Source organism: Erinaceus europaeus, chromosome 3 (assembly GCF_950295315.1).
Source record: "Erinaceus europaeus chromosome 3, mEriEur2.1, whole genome shotgun sequence".
NCBI lineage: Eukaryota > Metazoa > Chordata > Mammalia > Eulipotyphla > Erinaceidae > Erinaceus > Erinaceus europaeus.
The window spans coordinates 18,991,688-19,016,343 of NC_080164.1; the positions used below are offsets into that span (position 1 = coordinate 18,991,688).

The 24,656-nt window shown below is 43.9% G+C and overlaps 1 protein-coding gene across 1 annotated transcript in view; it reads left to right on the plus strand.

Annotated features, from left to right (window-relative positions):
* The first annotated feature begins 208 nt into the window (after window positions 1–208).
* Window positions 209–24,656, plus strand: part of LOC132537638 (phospholipase B1, membrane-associated-like) — a 35,414-nt gene continuing 10,966 nt past the window's right edge. Inside the window, exons 1-8 of the mRNA XM_060188575.1 lie at window positions 209–270; window positions 773–816; window positions 1,013–1,112; window positions 3,806–3,857; window positions 11,896–11,976; window positions 13,621–13,686; window positions 22,232–22,326; window positions 23,776–23,854. Coding sequence (XP_060044558.1) covers window positions 209–270; window positions 773–816; window positions 1,013–1,112; window positions 3,806–3,857; window positions 11,896–11,976; window positions 13,621–13,686; window positions 22,232–22,326; window positions 23,776–23,854 — 579 coding nt within the window. The remainder of the gene's footprint in view (window positions 271–772; window positions 817–1,012; window positions 1,113–3,805; window positions 3,858–11,895; window positions 11,977–13,620; window positions 13,687–22,231; window positions 22,327–23,775; window positions 23,855–24,656) is intronic.

The window sequence follows — 24,656 nt, forward strand, 5'->3', positions numbered from 1 at the left end:
GACATAGCTGGAAAACCCAGGAGAAACTTCATCAGCTGAGAAGATGAGAAACTCACATGGAAAGACCGGGTCCTATAGGCGACAGAATGGGACACTAAATATTGATGATCTGTTGCTGTAAAAACCTACACCGGGTCCAGGCAGGAAGTTCCCAGTACTGTGGGCACAGGCCTATCTGGACCCCTCTCTTTGCCTTTCACAGACAGCAATGGGAGCCAGTCCAACCAGCATCTCTAACGACATCACATCCTGGAGGGGGGTCTCCTGGAGGTGAGGCTGCCCCCCCACTAGTTTTTGAGGCAGAGAGGGTATCCCTCCTGGAGAGACCCAGTGGGGTTCCCATTACTCTCTGATGCTCACCTTGGTTCTAAGAGAATTGGGAAAGATAGACCAGGGCAGGAACTATTCTTCGTAGCAATGTGGCAGACGGCTTAGGAAGTAGAGCCTCCTTACGGTTTGCCTCACGATGCACGAGGACCTGGCTGTGAGCCCTGGCACCAGAGGCGCTTCAGGGGTGGTGGAGCTGTGCTGTGGTGTTTCTCCTCCCTCTAGTGTCAAATTTCTCTTAAAACAGCCTCTGTTTTTCTCTATGAAGATACAGGACACAAAATCAGGCTGAGGATGGCTCTCAGCAGTGTCACACATGTGCATGGCCCTTGAATCATTCCCCTGCTCCACAGTAAAAGAAAAACAAACAAACAAAAAAGACAGATGATGACTTGCTGAGCAGCAGATGGAGGGGACACTGACTGGTGTGCTTTCTCTCCCCCAGCATCGGAGGGGATAAAAACTTGCAGAATCAGACCACGCTGCCCAGTAAGTAGCAACACAGAGAAGCACTATCACTCCACCCCTGACTGAGGCCAAGGTCTCCTCTCCCCCCCGAGAGAGGCAGGGCAAGGTCACGCACAAGGAGGGAAGCCACCGGTCCTAGGAAGGCCCCGGCCACCCTGCACCATGCCTGAGCCTGTCTCCCTCTCACCCGGCCTCCCTGTCTCCTCCCTCCACACAGACATTCTGAGGAAGTTCAACACTCAAATCCACGGCTCGTCCACCGGCACCTGGAAGGAGACAGCAGGGCTGAACGTCGCCACGGAGCAGGCCAGGTCTCGGTGAGCAGTCGCGGCTTCCAGAAGGCACATGTAGTTCTTCCTGGCCCCAAATTGACACCTCACATGGACTGGCTCCTGTATTCCTTTCACCCTATGAGATGGAGACTAACATGAGGAAGCTGAAGTTTAGAAAATGTTCTGCAATCTAATCAGAGGAGCCGGGGGCAAATCAGGCTGAATGCCCGTCCTCATTGACACTCTGTCCTGTTACTGTTTCTGAGTCCCTGAGCAGCAGAATGGGACATTGAGGGTGGCTTGATGGGAAGCATGCCCTCTCCAGCCCTGGGATGCTCTATAGCTGGTGTCAGTCCAGTGCCCCACTAAGGGAATCTCAGGTCAAAGGTGAATGGCAGCCCTTAGACCTCGGAGAGGTCAATGCCTGGCCCTGTGAACATCCATCCTTTCTCTGCCCACCTGCCATGCCTCCTCCACCTCAGAACCTCCTGCTCTTGACTGAAAACCCTAGTTTGACACTGGTGCAGGGGTTGGGGACGTCCAGCCCATGCACTGTATGTGGCACACTAAGTCATTTGGTCTGGTCCTGCTAAATCAATTGCAGCTTTTTTTCATAGCAGCATTGTGCTAATTTTTAAGTTGATGATAATGTTATAATTCTCCAGATGGCCTTTGGGAGAAAAAGAAAAAACAAAAGCTTCCTCACCCCTGCTGGAGGGGGTTCAAATTCAAGGTCCCCCAAAGTTCACTGGCAGTTATTTGTCATTATTCACACTAATGTCGGTGACATTCCAGGTAGTGAGAGCTATAATGCCTGAAGCTCATTGATTTTCTGCATAGAGTGAACATGGGCTTATTTATATGGAACACATACACACTTCAACTTCTTTACCCATTCATCCTTCAGTGGACACTTAAGTTGTTTCCATATTTGAACTTTTTATCTCCTCTGAGTGCATTTACAAAAGTGGAGTGTCTGGATCTGCCGGGCTACGGGCTAGCTTCACAGGCGGGAGAGAGATGACCAGGAACTCATGGCTAAGCGGGAACGCAATCCCTCTTTTATTAATCAGATACATCACCTTTTATGTATCTGTTCACCGGAAGTGGTAAGGGGAAAGGAAATGACTAGGAGAGGGGGCGGAGCAAAAAAAAAAAGAGCAGGAACAGAACATAGAAAGCTTCCATCTAACCAGTGGGGATTAAACCAATACCCTGCAGGCAGGGCGGGTCTCAAGCAAGACAGTGATTATGTAAATAGACCACAGCATCAAGCAATGAAAGGGAACCTGATGTGATGACCAACATGGATAGAAACAGAAGGGGTCTTTAGAAGCAGAATTAGCCAAAGGAGAAATGATGACCAACGTGGATCTTCCAGAAGTTTTCTTTTTAATTCTTTGGGTCTCCTCCATGCTGCTTTGCAGACAGTCCCACTGGCAGTGCATGCAGACAGGGTTCCTTTACCTCTTCACCAATCATGTGCTACTTCTGTTTTTGAGGATGACCATCCTAACCCGTCAAAGGTGGTATCCCACTGTTGGTTTGAATCTGCATTTCCCTCGGTGACCAGTGATGTTGAGCATCTTGTAATGCACCGTGGAGCCTTTCACATGACTACTCTGGAGAATTGTCTGTTCAGCACCCATTCCAATTTTCTAATGTTGTTATTTGGTTTTATTGTTGCCTCCAGGGTTAGCGGTGGGGCTCTCTGCCAACACTTCAAATCCGCCTCTCCCAGTGGTCATTTCCCTTCCCTTTTTTTTTCTATTTTTATTCAATAGGCCAGAGAAATTGAGAGACACTTGCAGACCTGCTTCACCACTTGTTAAGCTTCCCCATTGCAGTTGGGGTCCTTGTGCATGTCCTTACACATAGTAATATGTGCAAGTAAGCCAGTGCACCACCACCCGGCCACCCCCAAGTACTATGAGTTCTTTGTATGTTTGGGATAGTCTCCATTTATCAGATATGGCTTGCACATACCTCTTTCCCCTTCAGTTGATGTTTCTTGTGCAGTGCAGAAGCTTTTGGATTTCACTTGGTCCCGCTTGTGTAGCTGTGGCTTTACTGCTGAGTAGTGCTCCACTAACACAGCATGTCCTTATTTCTGGAGGACATTTGGGACAGGAAGGGAGGACTAATGGTCCCCATATTTGGCATTGATGTCCTGTTCTTTTAGGAATGGAGAAAAAGGAGGAAGTGATCAATGGTATGAAAGTACCAAATAAGTGCAGAGTAGATAGACCAGGGATTAAGGAACAGAGTGGGGCTTAGAAGCAACCGTTATAGGAGCCATGAAGTCAGGACAGGAAAAGAAAACTTAGGGAGAATTTAAGGTTCTGATGTTCTTCCAACATACAGGCTATTTTTAAAATAGGCAGTTGCAGATGAACTGAAAAGGCTCAACTTGAAGTGAAACTTCTATATGGAGAACTAGGAGCCATCCCTGAGGGCAAGGAAGAGGAAGTCCTACCCCATGGCCCAAGAGGATGATGGGGCCTGCAGACAGGGCTGGCTAGATGTGGATTAGGCCATGGAATAGGACTCCAAGACCATGGCAGAGCTTTGACTATTACTAGGTTGGGATTTCTTGAGAACCAAAAGCCTTTTCAAATACACCAAGGGAATGAACATAACTGTTTTCTTCCTGAAGCACCTCTCTTGCCAGGTTTGACTCCTACAGTTAGTCCCTTGCTTCTGAGCTGGCTTTGATGTCCCCTTCTGCTCCTGCCTAGGGACCTGATGAACCAAGTCAAGGATCTGGTACAGCAAATGAAAAGCATGCCTGTAAGTACAGAACCCCTGGTTGCCCTTGAAAAGTCCTGGGGTGGAGGAGCATTGACCCTCAGAGTGGCTCCTCTGAACCCTTGCAGCTTCTGCTTTCAGCATGGTTTATTATTATTATTATTGATTTAATAATAACTGACAAGACCATAGGATAAGAGAGGTACAATTCCACACAGTTCCCACCACCAGAGTTCTGTATCCCACCCCCTCCCTTGAAAACTTCCCTATTCTTTATTTCTTTGGGAGCATGGACCCAGTATCATTATGAGATACAGAAGGTGGGAGGTCTGACTTCTGTAATTGCTTCTCCACTGGACATGGGCATTGGCATATTGATCCATACTCCCAGCCTGTCTCTCTCTTTCCCTAGTGGGGAAGAATTCTGGAGAGGTGGAGTTCTAGGGTACATTTGTGAGGAGGTAAGGTCATCTGCCTGGGGAAGTCTGGTTGGCATCATGGTAGCATCTGTAACTTGGTGGCTGAAAAAGCATTAAGATATAAAGAACACATTATTTAATAATCAGGAATCTAAAGGTAAGACTATAGCAGATGAGATTTGGGGTCTCCATTTTGGAAAAGGCTAGTAGATCTATTTTAGGTCTATTCCAAGGGGCCCATAACTTTTCTAATTTTGGCCTGAGTCCAGCAGCTAACATGCAGGTGGGCTAAAGGTATTGTCTGGGGAGATGATGCCAGAGTTGAAAAAGGACTTGAAAACTGCATCAGGGGAGAGAGTAGCTCCCCAATATGGGAAAAATATATAAATGTTGTTACTGTAAACCCCATCGATTTGCTCTGGGACCCATATTCAGCATGGGAGCCTGTGTAACCTCTGTATCCCTGGAGGTCTGAGCTCACATTCTGTGGTCATAACTAGGAACATTCTAGGCTGAATTTATTGCAGGACCAAGTGGCAGAGTATGTTAACCCAAATTCCTTTGGAGAATGGGGCAGTCCCTACCAATATTGACCCACATTGAGTGCAGGGTCCTGTAGAGGTCCACAAGAAGGTTCACTGTGTTGCTCCTGATGGAGATGACCAGTGATGATGGAGAGAGGGATTTTTTAGAGGTCTAGGCCCAACATGTCTATGTGGGAATCCAGGATTCCCTGACTAGGTAGGGCCCTGGATGATGGGATGACCTGGTAGTGACCCAAAAGAGCCATCATTAAAGTGTCAGCATGGTTTCTTTCCATGTGGCAACAGGATATGAACCTGGGGTCCCAAAGCAGAGTATGACTGCTGAACGTTCTCTTCCAATTTTTCTCACTCTATTTCTTTGAAATATAAAGAGTATCAGTAGGGAGAGCCAGAGATGGGGAGAGACACCACGCCACTGCTCCACCGTACAGGGAGCTGTCCCTGGAGCTCCCATGCAGCACCTGGTCTGGAGCCCAGTGCTTTGTGCACAGCAAGGTGTGTGCTTTACCACTGAACGACATCTCCTGGTGTATCTTCTAACAGGGCTCAGTGAGCAAGAGCACACAGTTGTTTCACACTAATACGAGTTGGTTTTCTGTGAATGTCAAGGTGTCCTCGTTGCTGTCCCTGACTACGGGCTCCGCCTCAGAGGGAGAGTCAGAGCAGAACACTGTCTTCATGCCCTCACAGCCTTCCAAGAACTAGCTTCCCAGAGCCCTATTGTATAAACCCCAGCTTCTGGAAATAAGTTTTTCTTTCTAACTCCTCCTCCTGTCCACTCAGCAGGCCCCTCTCAAAGTTTTTCCTAGGACCTTTTTAAGCCCTTTGTTTATGCCCTGGAATGCACTCCTGCCAAAAGTGTGGGGTCACAGTGGTGGATGGGGGAGCACAGTACTGCAGGACAGCCCAGCGCCCTCAGTACCTGCAGGACTCTCTATGCTGTCCCTGTTGCTGGACCCAGAGACCAAGAACACTCAGGAGGTGGCTCTAAAGCTTTTTCTTCTAGATACATCTTTTTAAAATTAAATTAATTTATAGAATAAAAAACATTGACAGAACCATAGGATAAGAGGGGTAAAATTCCACACATTTCCCACCACCAAGGTTCCATATACCATCCCCTTTACTGGAAGCTTTCCTATTCTTCATCCGTCTGAGAGCATGGACCCAGAATCATTATGGGGTGCAGAAGGTGGAAGGCCTGGCTTCTATAATTGCTTCTCTGCTGAATATGGACTTTAGCAGGCCAATCCATACTACCAGCCTGTTTCTGTCTTTCCCTAGTGGGGCAGGTCTCCAGAGAGATGGGGTTCCAGGGTACATTGGTGAGGTCTTCTGCCTGGGGAAGTCAGGTTGACATCATGGTAGCATCTGTAACTTGGTGTCTGAAAAAGCATTAATATATAAAGCATAAAAAATTGTTTAATAATAAGGAACCTAAAGGTAGGAATATAGCAGATGAGATTTGAGGTCTCTGTTTTGGAAAAAGTTAGTAGGTCTGTTTTAGGTATATTCCAAGGTCTGTTTTAGGTATATTTCAGTTTTTACCTGAGCCTGAAAGCTAATATGTAGGTGGACCAAAGGTACAATCTGAAGAGATGGTGTCAGGTTTGGAAATAGGACTCAAAAGCTGCTTCAGGGAAGAAGGTAGCTCCCAGATCTGGGAAAAGTACATAAATATTAACCATAAACCCCATAGTTTTTTCTGGGGCCTATATTCAGTACAGGAGCCTGTGTACCCTCTGCATCCCTATAGGTCTGAGCTCCCATTCTGTGGTCATAGCTAGGAATGTTATAGACTGCACCCATTGCCAGACTCCTCTTCCTCAAGTGGTAGAGGATTTTGGGCTTCCAAGAACGTGGCAGTCCCTACCATTTTTGATCCACAATGAGGGCAAGGTCCTATAGGGGCCTACAAAGGGGTCCATTATTCCATTATGTTGTTCCTGATGGAAATGACCAGTGACAGTAGAGAAAAGGATCTGTTAGAGGTCTAGGCCCATCCTGTGTGGGGGGGAGTCCCGGGACTAGGCCCATCAGGCCTGTGTGCAAATCCAAGGATTCTCTGACTAGAGCCCCAGGAGATGAGGTAGCCTGGTAGTAAGCAAAAGAGCTGTCATTAAAGTATGATGGTCTCTTGCCCTTATCCAGCTTTTTTGGTCCTTACTTCATCTGACAAGGTTAGCCTTGGAGTGACTGAGGGAAATGAAGTAGGAAGTAGGTGAGGAGGGTATCTAGGTCTAAGTAGAAACCATTTATTTGATTACTCTATGGTGTCTTTTTTAGGTCTTCCTACTTGCTTGCTGCACATATTGGGTCCTTGCAAACTATTTTTGCTTTAGGGTATATATTTTACCCTAACTTGTGGATACATGTGTACATGTACTCTGTCTCTTGGGCCCTCGTCCATATCTAGGTGTTGGGGCTTTGTAAGGAGGTGCACTGTATGAAATGGAATTAAGGAGTCCCATGAGCTAGGAACAGTCTCACCAGAGTAATGGAGCTGAAGGGTTGACATCACAGGCCTGGCATCTGTGGACACCATACGAAGTGAATCATGTAGAAGTGGCCCTGGTTGCATTGATTAGGTTGAGATAAGCAGATGCAGGATCAGTCAGTAATTGGTAAGGGTCAAGAGAATCCTGTTGAAAAATGAGCCACACCCCAAAGGCTCCACAACTAGGAGAAGTATGGTTTTTATAGAGAATGGGGAGGCTCCGTTCCTGCTGTCTTAGGGTTTAAGAAGAAAATAGATCATTATTATTATAGCCAAGTTATTTGGAATTTTGGTTGGCTTTGAAAATCCCATTGTTAAGATTTTCTGTGTCATATAAGACCACACCATGATTTATGTCGTTAAATGGTATTTACATATAGTTCTATCTAATATGGTGATGCAGGTAATTACTTCTGGTCTCTCTGGGTAAGATTAAAGGTTATTTTTAAAAAGTCATTATTAGAAATATATTAACACTTTAAGCCCACAATTAAAACTCAATCAGGTTACCAATTTGAAGCCTTAAGTGCCTAGATTAAAGGAATATATACTCATTACTGGGGTCTATGCATAAAAAGTTTGAAACATTCAATCTATTTTTCCCCTTTCATGTTGATTAAATAGTGATTTATAAGACTATATATTAATAACAGTGTATCTTAACATCATTCCTGCCATCAAAGGTCTGTGTCCCTTCCCCCAACCCCCCATTGTGAAGCTGAAAATCTACCCTCCCCTTCTCCCCAGAGTTTTTTACTTTGGTGCAATACTCCAAACTCAATCAAAGTCTGCTTTGTATTTCCCTTTCTGTTCTTCTTTCTCAACTCCTGTTTATGAGTGGGATCATCCCACACTGATCTTTGTCTTTCTGACTTAGCTCACTTAACATAATTCCTTCTAGCTCCATCCAAGATGGGTCACAGAAGGTGGGTTCATTGTTCTTTTTTTTTTTGTATTTATTTATTTAAGAAAGGACACATTAATAAAACCGTAGGATAGGAGGGGTACAACTCCACACAATTCCCACCACCCAGTCTCCGTATCCCATCTCCTCCCCTGATAGCTTTCCCATTCTATCCCTCTGGGAGCATGGACCCAGGGTCGTTGTGGGTTGCAGAAGGTGGCATTCCACCTTACTAGGGAAAGAGAGAGGCAGACTTTGAACGACATCTCTTTCATTAGTAAGGTGGGTCTCTGGGGAAGTGGAGCCCCAGGACACATTGGTGGAGTCGTCAGTCCAGCAAAGTCTGGTCGGCATCCTGCTGGCCTCTAGAACCTGGTGGCTGAAAAGAGAGTTAACATACAAAGCCAAAAAAATTGTTGAACAATTATGGACCAAAAGGCTGGAATAGTGCAGATGAAGTGTTAGGGAGGTACTCTCTGCAGACTCTTGTGTACTTCTGCTTTCAGGTATATATTTTGCCCTAGTTTATGGATATGTGTGAACATATGCTTTATCTCAGGGTACCTGGTTTATATCTAGGTTTGGGGACTTTGTTAGGAAGTGAACCACCTGGAATGGGATTAGAGAATACTATGAAAGGAAAGGTCTCACCCAAGTAATGAAGCTGAAGGGTTGTCATTCCACACCTGAAGTCTCTGGATACAATCTGAATGAAGCATGCTGGGGTGGCACTCGTTGCGTTGATTAGGTTGCGATTGGCGGGTGCAATATTATTTGATATGCATTGAGAGAAGCATGCAGGAAAGTGGGCCCCACCCTAAGGTTCCAGGACTGGAGGAAATATGGGCTCTATAGTGGAAACTATTCTTAATCGCTGAGTAGTATTCCAATAAATAAATTATTCTTAATCACTGAGTAGTATTCCATATATGGTGTATATATGTCACAACTTTCTCAGCCACACATCTGTTGTTGGGTACCTGGGTTGCTTCCAGGTTTTAGCGATTACTGATTGTGCTGCTATGAACATAGGTGTACACATATCTTTTTGGTTGGGTGTTATGGAGTCCTTCGGATATATCCCTGGGAGAGGTATTTCTGGTTCATACGGAAGATCAATTTCTAGCCTTATGAGGGTTCTCCAGACAGCTGTCCACAGGGGTTGGACCAATTTACTTTCCCACAGCAGTGTAGGAGGGTTCCTTTGTCCCCCACAACCTCTCCAGCATGTGTTACTGCTGTCATTTTTGATGTATTACATTCTCACAAGGGTGAGGTGGTATCTCATTGTTGATTTTATTTGCATTTCTCTGACAATCAGTGACCTGGAGCAGTTTTTCATGTGTTTGTTAGCCTTTTGGATCTCTTCTGTAGTGAATGTTCTGTTCATATCCTCTGCCCGTTTTTGGATGGGGTCATTTACTTTTTTGTTGCTAAGTTAGCTGAGCTCTTTGTATATTTTGGTTATTAGTCTCTTGTCTGATGTATGGCATGTGAAGATCTTCTCCCATTCTGTGAGGGGTCTTGGTTTGTGTGATGGTTTCTTTGGATGTGCAGAAGCTTTTCAGGTTGATGTAGTCCCATTGATTTGTTTTTGTTTTAGTCTTCCGTGCAACTGGATTTGTATCATCAAAGATGTCCTTGAGGTTTAGGTGGGAAAACATTCCACCATTATTTTCCTCAAAGTATTTGATAGCTTCTGGTCTAACATCCAGGTTCTTGATCCATTTGGAGTTGACTTTTGTTTCTGGTTAGATAATGTGGTTCATTTTCTTTCTTCTGTATATTTAAACCCAGTTTCCCCAGCACCATTTATTGAAGAGAGCCACCTTCCTCCATTTAACAATTTGGGCCCCTTTATCAAAGATTAGATGTCCATAGGTGTGGGGATTCATTTCTGGGCTTTCAGTTCTGTTCCACTGCTCTGTGTACCTGTTTCTGTTCTAGTACCAGGCCTTATAATATAGCTTAAGATCTGGGAATGTGATGCCCCCACTTCTATTTCTTTTCCTCAAGATTGTTTTGGTGATTCTAGATGTTTCCTTGTTCCAAATAAATTATTGTAATTTTTGTTCTATTCTCTTAAAGGAACTTGGTGGGACTTTGATGGATATCACATTAAATTTGTATATGGCTTTGGGTAGAATATTCATTTTGATGATATTAATTCTTCCAATCCGTGAGCATAGGATATCTTTCCATTTCTTTATGTCATTTTCTGTTTCCTTGAATAGCAACACATAGTTTTGAGTAAACAAGTCTTTCACTTCTTTGGTCAGGTTTATTTCTAGATATTTTATTGATTTTGCTGTGAGAGTGAATGGGAGTGATTTCTGTGTATCCTTCAGTCTTAGTGTTTGCATTAAGAAATGCCACTGATTTTTGTACATTGATTTTGTGGCCTGACACCTTGCCATTTTTTTCTCTCCTTTTTCTATTTTTTTAGTAAATGTTTTATTATCTTTACTTATTTATTGGCTAAAGACAGCCAGAAGTCGAGAGAGAGGGGGGTGATGGAGAGGAAGAAGACAGAGAGACACCTGTAGCCCTGCTTCACTACTTTCCCCCTGCAGGTGGGAACCAGGGGCTCGAACCCAGGTCCTTGTGCACTGTAACATGTGCACTCAACCAGGTGAGCCACCACGCAGCCCCATGAACAATCTTTTTAATGTACTTCTGTATCCAATCTAGCTGCATCTTTTGCCTTGGGGTTCCTTCAAAGGCCGTGATAACAAATCCCTGGGCTATTTTCATATACACTATGTCACTACACACTACAGTCTTACAATTTTTTAAAATGTGGGACAAAGGAAAAATCTAAGGGTTTCCTCTATGCATGAAACCACTAAGTGGTTTTCAGGTTCCAGCCCCCACCCCCCCACTTTGTTTTTAAATCCTTAGACAGGAAGCTAGGATAGGAAAAAATAAGAGAGACAAGAGCAAAGTCCACACTTCCTCTCAGTGCTGTCCATGTTGTGCCCAGGATCAAATCCAAGGTCTCATACACAGTAAAAAATGTGTTCTACCTACTTAGAAAACTCCCAGCCATAGCATTTCAATTTTCTCAGGAAGATTTCAATCCCAGGTTTGATCCCAAGCACCATTTATACCAGAGTAATGCTCTGCTTCTCATTCATATTCTCCCCCTCTCTCCTTCCCCCTCCTTCCTGCCTCCCTTCCTCCCTCCTCCCATTTTCTCACATTACATAAACAAATCTTTTTTTTAATTTCATTTTTATTAGTGACTTAGTATTGGTTTAAAAATTACAAGACAACAGGGGTATAATTCCACACTTTTCTCTCCACCAAAGTTTTGATGTCCCCTATATTGGAACCTGTAGTGGTTCTCTCAAGGCCACAGATAAGGGTTGTCTATTTCTTCTATAACTTTCTATCTATATTTATGTGTATTTGCCCTTTTTTTCTATGGTCCTGCTTTCCCTTCCTTTCTAAGTCACATCTACACCTATTACTACTTCCAAATAACTTTCCTTTTTTTTCTTCTTCTCCTCTTCTCTCTCCCTGTGTCCTGATGGAATCAGAGTTCAGAGACCTCTAGTCATCTGCCCCTAACATTCTTCCCTCTGGGAGTATGCACCACAATTCACTTTTGGGGTTCAGAAGGTGGAACGTCTGACTTCTGTAATTGCTTCTCCACTGAACATGGGCATTGGCAGGTCGAACTAAGCCAAAATTTAATCTCTTGCTTCCTCAGGAAATCAACCTTGCTGAGGACTGGAAGCTGATCACCATCTTCATCGGGATCAATGACTTGTGTGATTACTGTGACACTGGGGTAAGCCCCGACCTCTTCCTGGGGTGGAGAGGGGAACGCTCAAGCTCTATCTGCCCACACCCAGGATCCTGACCACCTCAGTCTCACGGAGCTGCTGCCCTAGGCAGCCCCTTGCTCACACCTGCCAGGAGAGGTGAAGCTTTTCCCGCTGTACCCCGATTCTAGGAGACACATCTACATGCACCTGCTCTTCCAGGAACCAGCTTCTCTCACACACTTAGGCATTTATGGGTGACTGGCCAGCCCTAACACTTCTCAGAGTCTCTGGCCATTAGTGGGCATTCTCTGTAGGGGCTGCAGATGGTACGGTCAAAATGGTTTCGTAAGTGAGCTGGGATAAAATTGAACCGTTCTCACAAGTATGACCTGCTGTGTCTCAAGGGACCTTATGTATTAACCAGCGTTAGCCAGCTTACCCGGGAACCCAGTCCTGTTTCTTATGTTTCCCTTGAGAACTACATCCAGGCTTGCAAACTTTGAAAAGAAGTTGCTTCTTGGTACACATCTTGTTCTTTGTTAGGATTTTATGTAATTTTATTTGGATAGAAAACACAGTTGTCAAGTTACCATTCCTGGCAGTCACAAGCTTGGGAAAGAAGGAGAAGGCATTTCACTCCACTTGGCTCAGGGAGCCTCCCACCCACCTACCAAAGGCTGGCGGAGGATTACCCTCCACCCACACAAGGGCTCACTCCTCAGACCTCTCTCTGTTCTCTCCTTTACTGCTCAGACCTGAGAAGTGGCCCAGCCCTTTGAGAAACTGTGATGCCATTGTATTCAGGACTCAGTGGAGCCCAGAAGGCCAGAGGTGGCTCCAGAACATCTGCCAATAGTCAGGCCCCTACCCCTGAGACTATCTCTGCTTGGAAAGGACCTGAAGGCCACCACTAGGATTAACTTGGACCACCTACCAGGAAAGGACCAAATCAGCCTCCAGATGGGTCAGAGGAGGAGACCCTGAGCTGAGTCACAGAATGGAGTCATGAGGAGGGGGAAATGCAAAGGGCCCGAGGCAGTGGAGTCAGCATGGAAAAGGGAGAGTGTGACCACTTTTGGCCTATAGCCAAGAAGTAGTGTGACTGTCAGAGCTGTGTCATTATTGCAAAAGCCAAGCATGGTGACAGAGAAGTTAGGGGCCCTGCACTGCCTGCCACTGGTTTGGGGGTAAGTTGGAGTAGGGGATGAATGGAGGACAGTGGTTGTCAAGAGATGGCTTTCTTCTTGTGGTGCCAGTATATGAATCCGGAGCCTCTTGCATGTACAGTACTACTGAGAGACTTCACCAACCTACCTGTCCATTCTTTATTCTTTTGAGAAAGAGAAAATAGAGGAGAGACACTTCTTCACCATTCATTGAGCTCCATCCAAGGTGCTCCCAGGTGGTATAGGCCTGGAGCCCAGGGCCTCACATGTGGTAAGATGCATGCTATAAGAGGTAGGTGAGCTACCTCCCAGCACCCAGCAGTGAACTTTTTCAGAAAAAACTTTGTTCACCAGCAGTAAAGCTAAGGTCTATGCATTGCTCCTAAGACCCCTCTTACCCACTCTGCCCATCCCAGAGCCCACCTGTGTTGGGTTCCAGGTCACTATTATCCTAGTCTTGGGGTAGAACCCAGGGCTAAGGAGAGCCTCCTTTCTTCACAGGATGAAAATGCAGCCACTGCATACTTTGAGGATGTCAAGAAAGCCCTGGATGTGCTCTCCTCAAAGGTAGGACAATACAGCAGCTCCTCTCTGGGTCCCATTTCTGCAAACCCACCCCTCCCCGGGGGACCTGTCCCTGGCACATCTTGGCAAGTAGGAAGCAGTGAGATACTGAGCACAGTTGCCCTGTGAGTGAGCACCCTGAGGAAACAAGAGGTGGTGGGCAGCACCTGGCTCACCTGGCCAGAGAAGGAGAGGAATTCTCGGGGAACAGGCTGGATGGCTTCAGTTTGCCTCTGGAGCCTGCTGGACTGGTTTGCAACCAGGGGCTGTGTCTTTAAAACATGGTGACTTTGAGTAAGTGACTGATGCCTTCTCTTTCCAAGCTATCAAGTGTGTGGGGTGGAGGGCGGGGAGAAACAGCTCAGGTGGCAGGAGACGGCTCAGTGTGCAGAGAACATGTATTCCTTACCTGGGCTTGAGCTCATGGGAGCACCATGGACAGCACCAGTGGGAATTCCTGGGCTGTGCTTTGATATCTCTTCCTTTCTCTCTAAAAATAAAATAAAGAACAAAATCTGAGGCATAGAGGTGTCTCAGCGTTATCACAGATACAGGGGATTCTAGGTTCATTCCCCAGACTGCATAAAAAAAGGTTCATGGAGGGGAACGAATAGTCTCTTTTCCCAAAACAACAAATAAATACAAGAGACCCAACTGAAGTCATAACCTAAAGCTGAAAGTGGGTGCTTGTGTGTGGTAGGGGCACAGGCTGAAGAACAGCAGTCAGATCAGAGCTCCAGGTGGCATGGGACTGAGCTGCACCATTCTGGCAATTTCACTTTAAACACAGCAAGCAAATAACATTGTTCCTAGTGCTGAAAGAAAAGAGAAAGAGGCTTAAAAACCTCTCATTCTTTGACTCGGGGGAGGGTGGAGCTAGCCTTCTGAATTTAAACAAGGACACAATATAAAACAGAGTATTTGCGGCCACAAGTCAGCCCAAAGCACCTCCCCAACCCCATCCCACCCACTGCAGATCATATAAATGAGAAACCTAGAGATTGCAATAGCACCACCTGCTGGCCAGCAATAACTAGCACAAAAAATGTGCAAGCAGAGAAGCAGAAGTAAACAGCTAACCATGCCGTATCAGCCAGACAGAAATGAAACAGAGGAAATCCAAAGAATTACAGATTTAGAGAGACTCACGGAGACAGACTACACAAAGCTCATTATGAAGACTCTCCAAAAATCTAAGCAAGAATTGAAGAGCATGTTACTATGGAATTAAAATACACAAGAGAGGAACTCATAGTAGAGTTCACTAAGAGTCTTCAAAGCTTGAAAGAAGAGCTTCAATCAGAACTCACTAAGCAGCTAGGAAGCATGAAAGAAAAATTTCAAACAGAACTCCAGGGAGTAAAAGACACTCTAACTACAGTTCACGCCCAGGTAGAAGGCTTAGGAAATAGAGCCACACATTCAGAGGAAATATTTTCCAATCTAGAAGATATGGCTAGTCCACTCTTTCAGTTCCAAAATGAGGGAGAGGAATGGTTCAAAAAGCCTGAAGCAACTCTCTGTGAAATTTCAGACTCCATCAAAAGATCAACTATAAGAGTGATAGGTATATCTGAGGAGGAGGACAAGGCCAAAGGCCCAGAGTCCATTTTCAGAGCAATTTTAGCTGAGAAAACTCTCAGAATATTCTCATTCAAGAGGCAGAATGATCACCCAGATTTATAAATACAAAAAGATCAATGCCAAAGTACATTACTGTAAAACTTCAAAACTCAACAATAAGGAAAAAAAATTTCAGGATGCTAGGGAAAGGAAAGAAGTCATATACAAAGGCAGAGCTGTAAGACTTTCATCAGAAAAAAAAAAAAGACTTTCATCAGATTTATCTTCACAAACCCTTGAAGCAAGGAGAGAGTGGAATGACATATTCAGAGTTCTAAAGGAGAGGAAATTCCTGCAATATTAGCCTTCAAATATGAGGGAGAAATAAAAGTTTTCTCAAATATTCAAAAACTAAAGGAATTTGTCACAATCAACCCCACATTACAAGAACTACTGAACTGAGTCCCACAAGAAAGGAGGCAGCAAAGGAAAACACATTCAAGTGGGGTGAACTGCAGTAGACTAGAACTAAGAACACATTAAAAATAGGAAAGAACAAGCAAATAGGGGAGAGAACTAAAAGACAAAGCAGAGAGCTAACAAATATTTGTTAATCAAGATCAACTTAAAAGAGACTTTTCTGGACACACAATGCTAGTTATTACACTATGATAACCACAGAACAAAGCAGGGAACCGAGATTTTAGACTGTGAAAACTATCATGGTTCCCACGGGGTGTGTGGAGAGAGTGGGGTGAGCACAGACTTTGAGTGACATGGCAGAGAGGAAGTAGACATAATATGTCAAGTCCTCTAACTGCCTAGCCCATGGCTCTTAATACAAACATTTCCTTTAGCCTAAGTAATCAATACCTCATATTTGTAAAATGACCAAACTCTAAAATTGGGCTTAAACTGTTCAGGAAGCTCTAAAAATATATGTGTGTATATAGTTAATTTCTTTATTGGGGAATTAATGTTTCACATTCAACAGTAAATACAATAGTATGTACATGCATAACATTTCCCAGTTTTCCATATAACATTAAAGCCCCCATTAGGTCCTCTGTCATCCTTTTTGGACGAGTATTCAGTTTCATTCTTCTACGCTTTCAACCCATTGTTTCCAACACCATTTCTTGAAGAAACTCTGCTTTTCCCATTTAACAGTCTGGGCGCCTTTGTCAAAGATTAGATGTCCATATGTGTGGGGCTTACTTCTGAGCTCTCAATTCTGTTCCACTGGTCAGTGTGTCTATTCATGTTCCATTACCAAGCAGTTTTGATGACAATGGCCCTAAAATACAATTTCAGATCGGTGAGTGTGATGCCTCCAGTTCTGTTCTTTCTTCTCAAGATTGTTTTGGCAATTCTAGGTCTTTTCTGGTTCTAGATAAACATTTGTAGCATTTGTTCTATTCTCCTAAAAAATGTGGTTGGGATCTTGATGGGGATAGCATTAAATTTGGGTAGTATATTCATTTTGATGATGTTAATTCTTCCAACCCATGAACATGGATATCATTCCACTTCTTTGTGTCTTTTTCAGTTTCCTTGAGTAGTGACTCATAGTTTTCAGTATACAGGTCTTTCACTTCTTTGGTTAGGTTTATCCTAGATATTTTATTGTTTTTGTTGCTATAATAAAATGAATTGATTTCTGGATTTCAATTTCTTCTAGATTAGTGTTTGCATAGAGGAATGCCACTGACTTTTGAATGTTAATTTTGTAGCCTGACACCTGACTGTATTGCCTGATGATTTCCAAAAGCTTCTTGCTGGATTCCTTAGGTTTTTCTTTGTATACTATCTGGAAATAGGGAGAGTTTGACTTCTTCTCTTCCAATCTGTATCCCTTTAATTCCTTGTTTCTGCCTAATTGCTATGGCAAGAACTTCCAACACTATGTTGAATAGTAATGGTGATAGTGGGCAACCCTGTCCGGTACCTGATCTGAGGAGAAATGCTTCCAGTTTTTCACCAGTGAGTATGATTTTGTATGATTTTGGCTATATATATATATATATATATATATAGAGAGAGAGAGAGAGAGAGAGAGAGAGAGAGAGACACTCTGGTATCTTCAGTAATTTTCCATCTATTCCCATTTCTGTAGCATTTTGATCATAAAGGGATGTTGTATTTTGTCAAAGGCTTTCTCTGCATCTATTGATATGACCATGTGGGTTTTTTCTTGCTTTTATTGATGTGGTGGATCACATTGATTGATTTACATATAATAAACCAACATTGAATCCCTGGGATAAATGCCACTTTGTCATGATGAACAATTTTTTTAATATACTGCTGTATCTGTTTGGCTAGAATTTTGTTCAATATTTTAACATCTATGTTCATCAGAGATATTGGTCTGTAGTTTTCTTTTTTGGTTGTGTCCCTGTCTGCTTTTGGTATCAGGGTGATGTTGTCTTCATAGAAGCTGGAAGGGAGTATTCAAGTGTCTTCAGTCTTCTGGAAGACTTTTAAAAGTAGAGGTATTAATTCTTCTTTGAAGGTTTTGTATTTTGAATTCATTTGTAAAACCATCTGGTCCAGGACTTTTATTCTTGGGAAGATTTTGGTAACTGTTTCAGTTCCATTAGCTGTGATAGGCCTGTTCATATTATCTAGTTCCTCTTTATTTAATTTTGGAAGTTCGTAGGTATCTAGGAAATCATCCATTTCTTCCAGGTTCTGCAGCTTGGTAGCATATAGTTGTTCATAGAAGTCTCTCATGATATGTTGAATTTCTTCGGTGTGTGTTGTGATATCTCTTCTTTCATTTATGATTTATTTAGGTCTTCCCCTTTATTGTTTTGTGAGTTTGGCTAAAGGTTTGTTGATTTTGTTCACTCTTTCGAAGAACCAACATTTACTTTTGTTGATATTTTGTATGGTTTTCTTATTTTTCAGTGTTATTGATTTCTGCCCTAAATTTAGTGATTTCTGTCCTTCTGGTTACTTTAGGGTTCCTTTGTTCTTCTTCTTCTGAGTCTTTAAGATGTACAATCAGGCTGTTTATTTGTGCTTTTTCTTGTTTCCTAATATGTGCTTGTATGACTATGAACTTCCCTCTCAGTACTGTCTTAGCTGTGTCCCAAATATTTTGATATCTTGTGTCTTCATTTTCACTGAACTCCTGAAACATTTTCATTTCTTCCTTTATTTCCTCTTTGACCCAGTAGTTGTTGAGTAGTGTACTGCTGAACTTCCACAGTTTGGGACTTTAGCTAATCTTTTGTTGATTGTTAAGTGTTAGTTTAATTTCACTGTGGTTTGAGAAGATGCTTGGGATGATTTTAATGCTCTTGAATTTGCTGATGCTGTCTTTGTGGAATAACATATTGTTTATCCTTGAGAATGACCCATGTGGACTTGAGTAGAATGTGTATTCCAGTATTTTTGGGTGAATGACTCTGAAAATGCCCAATAGTTCTAGTTTATCTATCTCATCATTTAGCTCCCTCATTTCTTTATTGATTTTCTGCCTGGATGATTGTTCTGTCAATTGTTCTGTTGAGAAAATGGGGTGTTGAAGTCCTCTACTACGACTTTGTTGCTGTTAATATATTGCTGTAGCTCTTTCAGTAGATGTTTGATGTATTTAGATGGCTTCTCATTGGGTTCATAATAATTAATACTTAATAAGTTGTTATTAATAATTAATTGTTAATAATTGTTAAGTCCTCTTGATTGATCCCCTAAGCATTAAGTAATGTCCATCCCTGTTTATTTTAAAGTCTACTGTGTCAGATATGAGAATAGCTGCCCCTGCCTTTTTTCTGGGCCATTGGCTTGTATGATACTTTTCCATACTTTCACTTTGAGTCTGTGTTTGTCTTGTTGAGTTAGGTGGGTTTCCTGTAGACAGCATATTGTTGGGTTGTGTTTTCTGATCCATCTTATTACTCTATGCCTTTTAATGGGTGAATTCATGCCATTGACATTTATTAATATCAAAGACTGAAGATATTTTAACACCATTCTTGTAGATTTTTAGAGTGTTCTGATAGATGGCATATTTATGGTGGTCTGACTGTTTATAGGAGAACTTTCAGAACTTCTTTCAGGGCATGCTTGGTGATTGTTGATTCTTTCAACTCTTGCTTGTCTGAGAAGATTTTGATGCCTCCATCTAGTCTAAATGACAATCTAGCAGTATACAGTAGTCTTGGTTGAAAGCGTTTTCTCATTGGGCACTCGATAGATATTTTGCCATTCTCTTCTGGCCTGTAGTGTTTGTGTGGAGAAGCCTGCTGCTAATCTTATGAGTTTTCCTCTGTAGGTGACTCTTTGTTTTTCTCTTGCAGCCTTCGGGATCCTTTCTTTATCCTTAATCCTTTCCATTCTAAATATGATGTATCTTGGTGTCCTTAAGTCTAGGTTAATTCTGTTTGAGACCCTCTGGGCTTCTTGAATCTTTATGTCTTTGATGTTGTCTAGAGAAGTTTTCAGCTATTATGCCCTGAAGAATGCTTTCTTCCCCTCCCTCTCTTTCTTCTGGTAAGCCAATAATGCGTATATTATTTCTTTTGTAGTTATCCTATTGGTCTCTGTTGTTGTTTTCAGTATTTCTTAATCTCTTTTTTAGATCTCTTACTTCTTTTTAGTTGTCTCTACTTTGTCCTCGATCTTGCTAATTCTGTCTTCAGCCTCATATATTCTTTTTTTTAATTTAATGTTTATTCCCTTTTGTTGCCCTTGTTGTTTATTTATTTATTCCCTTTTGTTTATTTATTCCCTTTTGTTGCCCTTGTTGTTTTATTGTTGTAGTTGTTGTTGATCTCGTTGTTGTTGGATAGGACAGAGAGAAATGGAGAGAGGATGGGAAGACAAAGAAGGGGAGAGAAAGATAGACACTTGCAGTCCTGTTTCACCGCTTGTGAAGCGATTCCCCTGCAGGTGGGGAGCCAGGGGCTCGAACCAGGATCCTTACACTGGTCCTTGTGCTTAGCGCCACCTGCGCTTAACCCGCTGTGCTACTGCCCGACTCCCCAGCCTCATATATTCTATTCTCTCTCCCCTCTACTGTTTTCTAGAGTTCATCTATTTTGTTACTCTGTTCTGATACTGTTTTAGTTTGTTCAGCTAGTTGTGTTCTTAGCTCAGCTATTTCAGCTTTCAGCTCCCTAAAAACCTGGAGATAATTGGTGTTTTCTTCTAAAGTCTCATTTGTTGTTTCTGCATTTCTAATGACAACTCTTTCAAACTCTTTACTCACTCCTGTGATTATTTTCTTAACTAGTGTTTGTATGTTGACCTCATTATTTTGTGCTTCAACCTTTGGGGGGCTTTTAGCTGGACTCTTGTCCTGGTTCATTTCTCCAATATGTCTTCTTGTTGGTTTAACCATTCTATCTATAGTACATTATGAGGTTCCTCTATCAGTACTTTTTAGATTACTGATCATTCTTGCCTGGATTGACTTGTGTCTAAGTAAGGTAATTAAAGGGTTCACAGTGTGAAAATTAACAGTTGTTTCAATATTATTTTAATCCCTGAGTTGGAGCACAGTGGCTTCAAAAGCCTCTTTTGTTCTTTTTCTTCCCTGTAGGCTATGGGAGCCTGAGGACTTTTAAACTATAAGTAGGCTTCTTAGTTATTCCCTCACTCCTGACCATGAGATAAGCAGGGTGGGGGAGAGATAATACAGTGGTTATGCAAAGAAACTCTCACACTCCAAGGATCCAAAGCTCTAGGCTCAATTCAGCTTCTCTGCCAAGCCAGGCAGCACTGCTGGGCCCTGTAAGTTTCTAAACAAGTCCCGTTTATAGTCTGTAGGCTCTGAGGAAACTATTCCCTATGTTCTCATTAGGAGAACAACACAGAAATGCTCCCATCACACAGCCCCACCACTAGGCCACGGAGTTATAGATCTTCTCCTGAGTTTCCTGGTTACTTCTCCATTCTCTAGTATCAGCACATGGCCTCCCCCCTGCTGCTCCAGACTCTGAGGGCAGTAGTAATGGAGACTCACAGTTGCATTTGGTGAGTCTTAGAGGAGTCCTGTCCTCCTTCCAGCTGTCTTTTTGTTGGTGAAACAGACTGGAGATGGCGCCTCAAGTGGTAAACTGCCAGACTGTTACCAGCCACTTAATCTCTCCCTAGGCTCTTCTCTGTCCACGAGCCACACGTATTTGCACTCACTGGTGACTTGGTGGGTTCCTGAAGTTGTTCTAGTCCTGCCTTGTTGTGGTCCCAGATGATCTCTGTATATAGTTTTTAAACATCTAAGTCAACTACAACTTTAGACCAGACAGATCAAGACCATTTGGCCTTGTTAGTATCAAAACTATGAAGCTATTCATATATCACCAAAGGCCACAAAGCAAAGTAAGATCTAGTATATTACTATAGATGCTACCCATTAGATTAGCATAAAAAAGAAACACCCAGTAATCTGGCTTTAATAAATATTTGGATGTAATAATAGGATTATGTGTGGCTTGGAGGGGTAGAGAGGATTGGACCTGGAAGAAAAAGGTAGCAAATATATACAAGTGTAGACAGATAGTTGTAGAGATGACAGTTAATCAATGTCTGTAACCTGGGGAGAACTATTGTGGTTTGCAATGGAGAGACTTGGTATTCAGAACTCTGGTGGTGGCAACAGTGTGGAATTATACCCCTGTGGACATGTAATTTTGTAAATCAATATCAAATTGCTAATAAAATTTAATAAAAAGGTTCATGGAGAAAACCAATGATGTCACCTGCCTGGTTTTCATCTTTGCTGATGAAGCAGGGGAGAAGGAAGTTGGATCATAGATGACCCAGGCACCACACACACCACACACTCACACACACACACACACACACACACACACACACACACACTCCTTTGTCCAGGGAGTAAGGAATCCTGCCATCTGCTACCCACAGCTGCTTACACACACACACACACACACACACACACACACACACACACACACACACACACACCTTTGCCAGGGGAGTAAGAAATCCTGCCATCTGCTCCCCACAGCTTTCCAGGGCTTTTGTAAATGTGGTTCAACTTATGGAAGTGACTGACCTGTATCAGAACCAAGGCAAACATTGTGCACAACCCATCACGTCTCTGTAAGTAGAGGGCTTCCCTGAGAGTGAAGTTCACTCATACTGAACAGCTGAGGTGGAGGCTGGGATTCCTGTCCTTTGGGGGATATGGGAAGTTACCCAGGAATATAGACACCCCATTAGAAACGCTGCTACCTCATGAGTGACTGCTGTGTGCAAGTCACTGCATTTCTCCAGAGTTTGCTCTTCTGTAAAGAGAGAGAGGCACAGTGTCAGGGAGGCAGCTCAGCTGTAAGCCACTTGTTACGTCTGAGACCCAGGCTCCATCCCAGGCACCACTGCATATACCTGAGCTGAGCATATACCTGGTCTTTCTCTCCCTCCCTCTCAGCTCCCATAAAGTTCAAGAGGCAGAACAAATTGTCACTGAAGTCCGTTCTATTTATTTTTCTTCCTTCCTTCCTTCCTTTCTTTCTTTTCTTCTTTATTTCTTTCTTTCTTTTTGTCACTGGGGTTTCACTTTTCTGGGCAAATTATTAAAACTAAAGAGACAGAGAGGCAGAGGAAGAGAGGGAAGAACACCATAGTACCAAACCTCCCCCTCAGTGCATGAGGGCTGGCTGGAGCCTGGACTGATGCAGATCAAAGCAGGCGCCTGCCCAGTGAGCTAAACTGCTGGCTGATTGAATTGCTCCAACAGACCAATCTGGTGTCAGCTCCTTAGGGGCTGTGGAACCTTGCACAAAGCCCCTAACCTCTGATCCTCTTCTGCCTCCCTGTGAAGGCACTTCACAAAGACCCATGGGAGTCGGGTGGGCGATGCGTATTGTGGACAGCTCTCAGTTCACAGGAACTTCTATCCAAACTGCCTGGGGCTGTCCTGGAAAACCAGGCTTGGAGCTAAGGTACCTGTGTGCAGCATGGGGGATCCTGGGATCTTCCCAGCTCAGCTGTGACTGGCAGGAAGTTGCCATCTGCTGAGGCCAGCGAGTCTCCCCAAGTTTTTATGACTATTGTCTCGGGGGTCAAATGAATTTGCTGTGCAGGTGACCAGCTGCTCCTCCCCCAGGTGCAGCGGCCAAAGGCCAGAGAGCAGGAAAGGCTCCTCAGAGCCTGCAGGCCTCACCTCTCACCTTGTAGGGTGTCCTGAGCTGGCTGTCCTTTCACACCTTCCCAAGACACTTGCCCACCGGGAGCCAGTGGTGGAGCTGAGAGTTTTCCAGACTCCAGACATCTCCTGATCCTGTCCTTTCCTGAAGAATCCCAGGGACCCGGGGCCTGGGCAGAGCAGCAGGGGCATCGGGTGCCAGTCGTTCTACCTTCTCCCTAGTGGGCGCCTGCTGGCTCTGGGGCCTCCCGAGTGTCTCACTGCCTTCCCAGTGAGGCTGCACAGGGACCAGGCCCCTGTGGGCACTCGCCTCCTTTGTGTGTCAGCCTCCTGGGGGAGAAAGGGGACAGGGAGCAGAGGCCGTTCAGCTCAGGCCTCTCCATAGGACTCCTGTCCTCTCACAGGTTCACCTGTCCTTGCTTCAGGAACCCCCCAAACTCCTCCAAATTAGAAGCATTGATAAAAATGAACAAGAACTTCCAGGTGAGACCTACACCCTTTCACTTCCTGTACAAGATGGGAACCCACTTCCTTAGTCCTGTGTTCAGCAGGGCAGGGTCACCATCGTGGCTGCTCCCAAAAGTCAGGTCACAAGTTATAAAAAAAATAACTATCCAGCACCATGGCCAGATGGGTGAGTGTTTCTCCATCCCCAGCAGGAGCACTAACTCCTCTCCAGTGGAGGGAGCAATAATGTTGGCTGTTCTATTGGTCTCCACCCCTCAAGAGCATGAAGCTGGAGGCCAAGAGATAAGTCACCCTGCAGAGCACACATTTAGACCTGTGTGAGGCCTTGGGTCCACGCCCCAGCACCTGGGCAGAGGTAGATGCATGATGTGTGGAGGAAGCTCCTCAGAGGAGCTGGACTGGAACTGGAGCTCCATATTCTTTTTTTTTTTAACTTTTTAAATATTTATTTATTCCCTTTTGTTACCCTTGTAGTGGTTTTTTATTGTTGTAGTTATTATTATTGTTGTTACTGATGTTGTCATTGTTGGATAGGACAGAGAGAAATGGAGAGAGATGGGGAAGAAAGGGGGAGAGAAAAACACCTGCAGACCTGCTTCACCACCTGTGAAGCAACTCCCCTGCAGGTGGGGAGCCCAGGGCTCGAACTGGGGTCCTTATGTCAGTCTTTATGCTTTGTACCATGTGCACTTAACCCATTGCGCTACCACCCGACTCCCTGGAGCTCCATATTCTTATGACCAAAGCCTGGGTAGACTGCTCAGTGGTTCAGATTCAGGTTTCCAGAGACTAAACGAGGGACCTAGGTGGTGCTCTG